This window comes from Alligator sinensis, unplaced genomic scaffold (assembly GCF_000455745.1).
Source record: "Alligator sinensis unplaced genomic scaffold, ASM45574v1 scaffold352_1, whole genome shotgun sequence".
NCBI lineage: Eukaryota > Metazoa > Chordata > Crocodylia > Alligatoridae > Alligator > Alligator sinensis.
In genome coordinates this window covers 1559277-1570015 of record NW_005842223.1, presented here as the reverse complement: position 1 = coordinate 1570015, position 10739 = coordinate 1559277, and the positions used below count along the sequence as shown (strand labels likewise).

At 39.5% G+C, this 10739-nt stretch overlaps 1 protein-coding gene across 12 annotated transcripts in view; it reads right to left on the bottom strand.

The window, feature by feature from the left end:
* Positions 1–862: 862 nt before the first annotated feature.
* The window catches only part of TEAD1 (TEA domain transcription factor 1), a 239476-nt gene continuing 229599 nt past the window's right edge, over positions 863–10739 (bottom strand). For 8 of the 12 annotated variants that reach the window (XM_025208162.1, XM_025208161.1, XM_025208160.1 and 5 more), the window contains 4 exons: positions 6621–6761; positions 4953–5105; positions 3781–3882; positions 863–2260 (listed from right to left, as the gene is read on the bottom strand). In XM_025208162.1, the coding sequence (XP_025063947.1) occupies positions 2129–2260; positions 3781–3882; positions 4953–5105; positions 6621–6761 (528 nt within the window). In that variant the 3' untranslated portion in view covers positions 863–2128. Of the gene's footprint in view, positions 3883–4952; positions 5106–6180; positions 6349–6620; positions 6762–10739 lie in introns of those variants that run through there. The other 4 variants (XM_014521531.2, XM_014521533.2, XM_014521534.2 and 1 more) reach the window with 2 other exon arrangements.

Genomic DNA, 10739 nt, shown 5'->3' with positions numbered 1-10739 from the left:
TCAAATAGTGCTGTCCAGTTTTCCATACAACACCTTCTATAATGCTTATGCTTAACATTTTGATGCTAAAAAACACGTTAAAATGCAATTATTCTAATTAATTTCTGTTCTGCATTTTCATCTCAAATTTCGTGCATCCAACTTTCAGAGGCTCAACTTTGTAAACAAATTTTGTATAAAGAAAAGATCTTCACAGATACTGAAATATTATTAGAAGAGAACAATAAAGTCACACTTGTCCACTCTCTGAAGGTCTGCAATTTATATGGACGTCACGTTACTCAGATGCAAGACTGAATGAAGACATGAAAAATGGGAATCACTGACTGTTTTAAATTCTAAACATCAGTTGCTGGTTTGCAATGCTGCAAAACTCTGACAAACAGTTAAACAACATGTAGATTATTTTCCAGCATTATTCAGTCCGGTGATTAGCAAAATCACATTACTATAAATGGTGCTCTTTTGTGAATGGAGGCCTGTAGTTTAACTTATTCCAATAAACCAAAGGCATTACGGTGATCACTAAATATTTTTGGTCTTTCTACAAATTGTCATTATTATGGCAGCACTTTTCTAAGCTGGAATTTCAAACCAAAGGCACTTTCATGCTAGAGTGCAGAAGTCACAATTAGTTAATTATTTGGTCATGAAATTTAAAAAGGCAGCATTATTAGTACAATTCACTTTTCACAGAAAACTATTAAGTTGTAACTTTTCATTTTGGTATAGACATTTAACTGTGTAGTAATGGGACTGACTTGCACTGAAGGTTGGTTTAGACCAGTAGTCAAAGGACTTTTCTATGGGAAATATATATATATATATATATATATATATTTTTTTTTTTTTTTAAATGGGACCAATTAATAAAACAATATAGAAAATCGATGCAAGAGGCTAAAGGTACTGCTAATATAACACTAAGGCACTGCATATTGTAATGCTTTGGCAGCTCTGAATTAAAAAGTTCCTAGAAAAAGTAACAGTAACAGGATAAATTCTTCCAGCTTACAAAAGAGCTCACAGTTTACAGGCAGCCTTTTGGACTACACACCCCACACTGAACATTTGAAGGATTTAAGGCTTTTAAGTATGAACATGTACAGGGTTTAGATCACTTACATAAATGTAAAGTAAAGACAATGCAAATATTTTTTTTCTAACATTACACATGTGAACACCAATAAACATTGTGACTTTTGATACCTTCTAGTTATGACATATGTAATGTACCAGATTTTACAAAAGAACAGTACCTGGTTTTGCAAAATGATTTAGATATTTTATACGCCTTAAGGAATTTGCTTGCTATATCTCTATAGATATAGACATCTATATCCCTGTAGATATAGATGTCTATCTCTGTATCAATATATATATAAACAATAACCACCCAAACCACAATTCAAAAACCTAAATAAGAGACAAATTTAGAACAAAACAAAACAGAAGACAAAAAAAATTAGTTTGACTTGTAACACCAAGTGCTTAAAATAAAGGGCTACCATTAGGCTGTTACAATGCAGTGCTTTCCTTGATGTGAGAGTTAGTGTTGCAACTTAAGAGACCCTATTATGGACATCAAATTTACAATTCACAAAATATAAACAGCTAAAAGGTTCATCAGCCCTAACATCCATGAGTGGCTAGATAATATGACAGCTAAACATCACAGCAATCATCTACCTACTGCAGTCAGATCTGAGGTTTCATAGCCTACGGAATCTCAGCCCTCATCCAGATGTTAGTCTCTTCCTCTAATGTAAGTCCTAACAGCATTAAACATAATATGATCTGATGCAGGCCTATAGCAACCAGCTACATGCTGCATATTACAAATGCCATTCCCTCCCCTAGCCAGTATTCATTAATGGTCATACAGTGATAACTGAGGGTACTAGTCAGAGCTACAGTGTCATACAAATTAAGACTGACTTTTTTGAAGTATACAATACTCTACCTGGGGGTGAAGCCAGGCCTCTAATTGCACACAGACATGTATTTGAAATGGCAGTTGGGTGGGGAACTGCTGAACACATCTTCAATGACCCATTTGTGGTTTGCCAAGAACTACAGCATTCCAAATCAATGCTGTTTTTCAACATCTGCAGCAGAAATACGTGTCTTATCTCATAACCAGTGCTTGAGACAGCCCATTAGGATGCGCAGTTTGCCAGATAGTCTGCCACGTTTTAGAACACATATCCCTCTTATAACCTAATCCTGACTGTGTTTCTATAAAAGTGAAAGGGCGTGGCTGAAAGACAGAAGAAAAACAGAAATGTGATATAAACCAGTTTAGCCTGTAAGAAACAAGTATGTATAACAACACATGTACCTTAGCTAACCACTCACCCCCATGTCCATATTTCAGATCCTTACTTACTATCAAAATCTCTTCCAGTGGGTTTTAATAAACAATTCAGAATCTTCCCTGAATTAACCACTTCTTAATGTATTCACCAGAGGAATGAACACTGCTACATACCTGTGTGCTCTGAATGTGAATGCAGAGCAGACCCCAAGTCACAATAATTTCTGTGTCCTATAAGCTCCCCCTGACAGTTCCAATTGCACCATTTCTTTTGGAGGCTCTGGGCATAGTGGGATAGTATAGGTGGAAGAGCATTGTGAGCAATAAGAAAAAGGAGAAAACTCTCCAGCTCTCCAATCTCTTTTTACCTGATGATGGTTGTGATTTTTCTAGCATCTCAAAGATATTAAAGCTGGTAAGCCTTTTACTGGCATATGTATTCTTCTCTCAACCACATTACTGGTTTAATTGATAGATTATTCACAACACGTAATAATGTCAATTATTTCCCCTTACGTTTGTTAATTTCAGTGTTGCAAAGTTTTCGCTCAATTTTATAGAAAACATAGCTGTCCATATAAAATATAATCGCACACGCAAGACTACATATATTGTTGGCCTAAATTTTCAGTAATTAACTACTTATTGCAAAATGAGCCATCTTTTTCATTAAATAATCAAATTCTCTTATTAGTACGATACAACTTTATATTCTTTTAAAATACACTACATATGTTAAGGATAAGGGATGATATTTTCTTTCTCTGCAATACTTGTTTGAAAGCTTACTGGATTAAAAGATTAGTTTCAATGTTGAGAAAAAAATACAAAATTTGCCTAATTTGAGAACCTGTCTGTTTCTATCAGGCATTTTTTTAAGGCTGTATTTTTCATTTGGTTTCAAACAGAAAAAATGTTTCATTGTAAAAAATAAATTTAGTGATTACATTCGTCCATATCTTCCACCCTAATTGGTTACAAAGATAATTCTATAAAGGTTATTAACTTTGTGTACTAATTTACATTTATAGTTAGGATTCATTTCAATTTCATTTGCATCGTAAAACAAGCATTTTTTTGGAAACAAAAACAAAATAAATTCTTATAAATTCTGTACGTTTTCCCCATGGCAACTGCTCTGTCATACATTTTTCTATCACAATTAAAAATAAACCTCCACAGACAGAGGTGTTAGGTTCTTAAATACAGTCTTCCCAAAGAACTGTGGTTTACAAATTTGAAGAATACTTAGTTTTAGAAAGAATTTTTTACAACTGTACCAGAATTTCACAGCTACAATTATATATGAACACATTAAAAATGACTTCACTAAAACAGGATTTAGAAAAATGTGGGTGAAAGATGGGCCAGAGGCACTGCCACTTAGTATTGAGGTTTACAGTCTGTGTTTTGATAAAGAAGTGTAATGAAGTGTATATATAAATAACCATTCAGTCCTTTACAAGCCTGTAGATGTGATGTTGTGCTCCGTGTTCACTGTTCGAAACTTCAAATACACAAGCCATGCAGAGTAGGGTTTCTTGCGTATCCCTGTTTGTTACAACCTATTTGGGAGGAAAAAGTAGATACTATGTTATGAACCTGGGAAAATAGTGTGCCACAGAAAAGGCATCCTCAGTGCAAAAGAGAAAAAAAGTTTTAACTAAGATTTTCCTTAAACATGAAACAGGCCTTGGGAAAGTGAAAATAATTCTACTCATCACTGCTAGAAGCTCATCCAGATTTTCAATCTATGTAGTATAATACATGCTCTTCTTTTTCACATGAGTTGATGGCCAGTGAAACAGTTAACAATACTGTCACTTAGGCCACTGGCAGATCTTCAGTTAAAGGTACAATGGGATCTGACCCACGATCCTACCAATTGTACCTCCTGCCAAGCCACATGTGTATGGTATCAGATGCAACTGTAGGATTAGATCCCAATCATACCCTATTGCCAGTGCAGGGGGAGCCCCTGAATGGGCAAGTAGCAAGCCAGGAACTTGGGGAGCCTGTGGCTCAGAAAGCCATTCAGCTGATCAACACTCCCAGCCACAGGGAGCGTTTTAGAGGCTTTGAGGCAGCTTCAGTGTGCTTGTGATGCTGGGAATGCTCATCAGCAGACAAGTGCTGGCCATATATTTAATTTAAGGCATGATGGGAACCAGCCATAAAGTTATTATGGATAATGTATGTAATAACTTTGTGGCTTATTCCCTGTTTTATTGTGCCATTATCTGTATGAAGTTGTGGTGGGGTTACTACATAAGACTTCATTAAGTAGTAACGTCTGACAGGGACCTCACAGTATCATCAGTGGCATCTGAGTTAGCACCCACTGAAGAAAGCTTTATGCAAAGTAGGGTTGCCATGACATGAGACTTGCTTTTAAAAATGGATAAAACCTAAGATAAGTATCTGGAAAATAACTAAGAGGTCTGCCTATTCTGTCGTCCCTGCTATTCCTTTGTGACCTCAGGTTCAACAGCACCTAAGTCCATGCCCATGGGACAATTTATGTAGTAAATTTCTATTCTCTAGTAAGGACTTTACAACCCAGTTCTAAATTCTGCAACCCACAGAAATACAGAAATAATTTAGTAAAAGGCAGTAAAGAATAACGAATCCTCACCAATAAAATTGTAAAATTTTCCAACACACTGTTCATCATATATTTCTCTGGTAAATGCTTGAGCTTGTGTATGAAGTTGATCATATATTCACACATCGGAGAGCGATTTATTCTGTACACGAATCGGCCATTCTCAAACCTTGCATATTCCGTCTGAATAAAAAACAAAAAATTTAAAAAAAAATATTTATAACAAAAAGTATTTCTATAGCAGCCAAGAGGGGGAATGCTAAGTCTTGGGTTCTGTTCTCTTTCTTAGTTTGGAAATAACAAGGAGAATATGGAGCTGTTGTTTGCTAATGTTGGTTTAGTCACCCAAGTCTCCTTCCATGTACTGATTTAGGAAAATAGGTCTCAAATAGGAAATCCTGGTTTGTTTTCAGTTCATGATTTATATACGTCAATATGGACCATTAAAAATAGGCTTGCAGTGAAGAATCATGAATTAAGAAGTAAACTTGGTATCAAAATTTGTCTTGTATGACTTTCAAGCAGCTTAAAGGTAACTTGGTTCAAAGGACTTAAGAGACAGTATTTTTATATGCACACACACACACACACACACACGTGCGCGCACACACATACACACCAGATTTGTCAGAATGTATTACATAATTGAATAGGTAAGTATGTGAATAACAGGAAGACAGTCAACCGTGATGAAAAGAAGAAGGACAGACTGACCCACAGCTCAACAGATCCCACTGGGATGAGCAGAGATGGAGCTGTGATTTAGTTTTCCTGCTCTCCACCTCTCTAACTACCTACTGTCATGATAAACTGTTCTTCTCAATAGCTGGATGGACTTCTTAACTTATGAATTCTTCAAGGTTTGGAGTAGCAGAGCAAAACATGTTGCTCTTTGGTAGTCAGTATTTTGGGGGATAAATAATAAAACAGGATGTGGACAGCAATACGTGCATTTAAAAATGCTTTGATTACATCTGTAAATTAGAAGTTCCTAAACAACAACTGCATTGTAGTTACTGTAGCTCACAGTACAGTAAGCCCCACTACCTGACTTAACTAAACAGGACTATGTCATAAAAGGCTCTAGTATCCAAAAGAAAGAACAACTATACAAAATTGTTTTTTGTGCCAAAGCCACTGTCACTTGAAGAAAGTGCATTTCATTGGGTTAAATTAGTTTGGGCATAGAAGAAACACATCACACCACTAAATTTTTAGAAATGCTCTGATATCTAGGCAGTGGAGGGTTGCTTGCCACCTTAGTAAGATTCCAAACAGGCTACAGGTGCTGGTTTGAAGCATCATGAAGATGACACATCCAGTTGAAAATGGGAGTAAATCTATCTTTGCTTCATTGCTCTTCTGCCAGGCGATGTAGGAAGCAGCACTGATGTCAGCTCCAGGCTCCCCAGCTGAAGATAAGAAGCTGTGATGATAGCGGTTGCCAGAGGAAGGATAGAAGAGGTACTTCTAAGTCAGCACGTAACTGGGATTTTACTGTCACTAGTATCACAGTAATTTAAACTAACCAAGTACGGAGGGAGGGGGGGGGGGGGGGGGGGGGGGACCAGGGACTGAAGAGATAAGACCACTAAGTAAAACAAAGAAAATCAGTCATCCATTTTGTACTGAAATTATCTTGGCAGAACTACATAATCAGGAGCCAACAGAAGAACTCCAACCAGTGGATAACCTTACCTCTACTTTTTCTACTACTTGCTTCCCAAATGAACAGACTTTGGTGGAACAGGTGATTGTCATATTTTCTGAGCTCTCATACTGGCTGGTTACTCCATAAAATGCTCCTGTGTCATCTTGAATGTTGCAGTTTAAGTCAGCCTGCCAGGAAATATAACACATGTTGAATATTATTTCTCTGAAGCAGTAATTAAACCTTGGCCTACTACCATATTCTCTTCCACCAGTAGGGAGGGAAGAAGAGGCTGGTCTATACCTATCAACAATTGCCATAGATTTAAAGGGTGCAAGTGTTTCATTTTTATATGGAAAAAAAAACATTTCTTCCATAAATTCATTTATGAATAAATGCTGTTTCTTTCTTCTAAATTCAGCTGCTGCAGTGAATTCTTCAGAGAAGCAATAATTTGCCCAAGCCCATGAGCAACAAAACAAGTGAATGCCCATCATTAAAACGCCTATGAATCCTTCTAGTTATAAGTCAAATTGTTCCTTTGGGTACATGGAACTCTCTAAAATGAATGGGATTGGTACGCATATACTGATACAGGATCTGGCTCAATGTCCTGCCTGCTAGGAAGAAAAGACACCCTATCCCCTGCACTGAATGAACTGGTCTGTGCCAGAGGACCAAGGCCATTTTATTTCTTTTCCTTTTTCCTTTCTTCAATGGATGACATCACCACCACAAACAAAGGTTTCTGATGCGACAGAAAGGAAGGGAAATGGTTGATAAGGGCCAGCATTAAGATTCTGATTCAGCAAGATACTTAAATTCCATTGATTTAGATAAAACTGCTCACACACCTGAAGTTAGGCACATATTTAAAATGCTTCACTAAACTGGTGCCTACCAGAAGAAAAAACACACAACAAAACAAAACAAAATTCCTCTTTCTGTGGATATCTCAACACAGACCAAATACCTAGCCAGACACCTATATTAACATAGTATAGATGGAGACTTCCAGTTTCCAATGAAGAAGAGAATCATAGTGGGTTTTTTGGAAACATTGCTACCTTTTCTTATTTAGAGCCCAATGAGGGAATGGGTTGCAAAGGAGATTGAGTCAGGGCATAGCTACATGTGGTGCAGTGAGTGCTAGCTGGACAGCAGTGAACACATCTTGCCCATCTGCTCTCTCTCAACCTAGAAACACCAGCAAAAATGCTCTAGGGTTGTGCCAGGTAGCCATTCTCAAGTCTCTTGGGCGTGCTTAAGAGCAGCCACTAGAGACAATTCAGAAGCATCTTCACTGGCACACTTTTTGGAGCGTGTGTAGGACCAGCTAACCAGCAGTCAGGGTTGTCTGGCTAACACACACTGTACCCTCAGAGGCTGAATTCTCCCTCCAAACTTGTAGCTACAGTGCACCTGCTCTGCCACGGGCCTCCTTGTAAATATGGATACACTGTTCAAATCTTTCCTGTAATCAGCCCTAAAAGTGGACAGAAGTAGAATTCAGGAACTGCACGCAATCCCCACAACTGGACAAGTAGGTTCTAGCCCTGACTTTGTTAACTATCACATTTGCCCTATCCTTGGGAGAAGTGGTCAGGATTTTCCTGTTTTTCCTTGATCTTCACTGTTTATATATAGTGTTTTGCATTCTAAGTTTTTATTAAAAAAAAAAAAAAAATCTGGGATTTTTTGGGGGTTTATCTTCAAAACATAAAAACCAGGATGAAATCAGGATAAAAGGAAGAAAAGGAAAAAAATCAGCTTAAATCGGGGGAAAAAATTGGTGGTGATGGAGGGAGTAAGGCTGGGACTAGGGAAGGGACGGGGGGAGGGGCATGGTGCAGCCCCTTGGCTGCTCCCGGAGCTGCAGCAGGGAATGAAGCAGGGGCAGCTGTCACTGGGTGCGGGGCAGGTAGGAGCGGCTCTTGCTGCTACATGCCCAGGAGGGCTGCGAGCTGGGGGACCTGTGCTAGGCTCTTCCCAGGGGGCACATGCCCCCGGATCAGTGGCAGGAAGCACATGCCACCGTGCCCTGTCTTTCTTCCCTGGCTGCATTCACGAACCTCCCCCCTGCTGCAGCAGCCTGCTGCTGGGCTGCCCTGGCGTTTGGGAGGAGGGGGTAGTGGCGCATGGCCGGAAGTGGAGGTGGGGACCCAGACCTCAACCCCGGCACCTCTTGCCCCGCCTGCGGTCAGAGCCGGGCCCCGGGCCGTGGGCTCCAGCCCGGCGAGCCTGTACAGAGTGGCTGGGTACAGTGCCCACCACAGGGAATGGGGCCAAGCTTTCCTGCCTGCCCCCCGCCCCCGGTGGGGCTCCCAGCTCCCAGAGCCTGGGGCAGGGCTGAAGTCAGAGCTGCCAGGGTGCAGTTTAGACCCACCTGCCCCAGGATCGATTACTGTGGCCCATCCTGCCTCACCCAGGGTCAGAGTCAGGAGCCCTGCACCCCCCAGAAAGCAGCTCCAGCCACCCTCCCCTGGCCCCCACCCCCCACGTGGCTGCTGCCACCACCCCACCCCATGTCCTGCTGGAAACCTGTGCCTCAGGTAACTGGCACAGCAGCACTTTTAGCTTACCAGCACCACCAGTTTTTCAGTTAAAATCCCTGTAACTGACATGAGTGGGGAATGGGCCATTCCCCAGGGCCATTCCCCACTCATGCCAGTTAACAGGGATTTGAACTGAAAAATGGGTGTAGATCAGTAAAAACTGAATGACTTAAAAAATAATAAGGGAATTTATCAATGAAAAATCGTTAAAAACTGAGAATGCAGAACACTATTTATATAACCTCTTAGTATACAGTCATTTGTAACTCTTTCCAATGTGTCATGGCATAACTGGACAACTATTGCTAAACAATTTCAAAGAATCATCCTTGACCTTTAATCTAGACTTTGATGGGCATTTTGGTGGGTGAAAAACCCTTAAGCAAATGTAGTTGTTTAAACTGTAGTTTCAGTTGGGCATTATTCATTGCTAACCCAGAGGCTTGACAACTATAACAAAATCCTTCCTGGCACTTCCGACCCAACTTCAGAAAGATTAGAGACATTTCCTTTCTACATGGCAACTTTAAAATTCATCTTGCAAATCTGTTTATATGTTTGTAATCTAGATCATTTGTAATCCTGACTTCAGATCATATCAAGTCATTTGTAGCCACGATTTAATAACTAGGTAGCTACTCTTTAATTCCACTCAGTGTCCATGATCCATTTCTGTGGTACAACATTTGCAGGCAATATGCCGATAATAGCACATATTGAGGTAGTTTGTGGTGAGGAAAAGAAATGGGAACGTCTTATGTTACTTCAGTCTTGCTTTGGTAAATTAATGAGTGGAGAAGTCTCTTGAGATTCATGTATGCTAACACATACACCCCTGTAGTCACGTATTTTGCATAACAGAAGAGGAATCTTGTCTTTATTTTGCCTTGTTTCTTGCACATGTTATGCATGAGGTCAGTGATTAATGTTTCATGTACATTTTAAATGTAGTGTGTTCATGGTGATCTTTAAGAAACTGTTCTGAGCTAATAGTAAACAACCAATTTGCTATCATAGCTGGTTAACAATTACATTTGAATAAGAACAACAGTAACATAGTCATTAAACCATCCTACAGCTACTCTACCGGAATTTCTTAAGAATAGGTATTTTTGCTAAAGCAATTATGTCATAATAGATGATAGTAATAACCTCTTAAAATGGTTATTTATGTTTCTGCCACTGTTACAGTTCTATAATCAAAGCATTTCCTTTCACCATTTCATGTATATGGCAAAAAGTAAGTAAGAAATCACTAGAATAATCCTTACATTTTCATATGGTCAAAAAAAGGTCACTCATGTAGGCCTCATTTTTCAAGCCTCAATAACATTTACCTACAGACAGGAAAGGACATTGGAATAATTTTATATCTGCTGCCTCTTGGTTTTAAAAATCAGTGAAAAGCTGTTGTTATATGATAACCTTAAAGCAGGGGCAATTATTTAGGCCTGAGGGCCACATAGGGAGTTTTGATGAGCTGTCATGGGCTGGGTCAGCATCCCGCCCCTCCAACAACTCATCAAAACCCCCTATGGAGCTTTGGGTGGGTGGGGAGCAGTGTTCAGAAGTGGGACAGGCATGATCCGCTCCCTGTATGCCTTGCCCTGT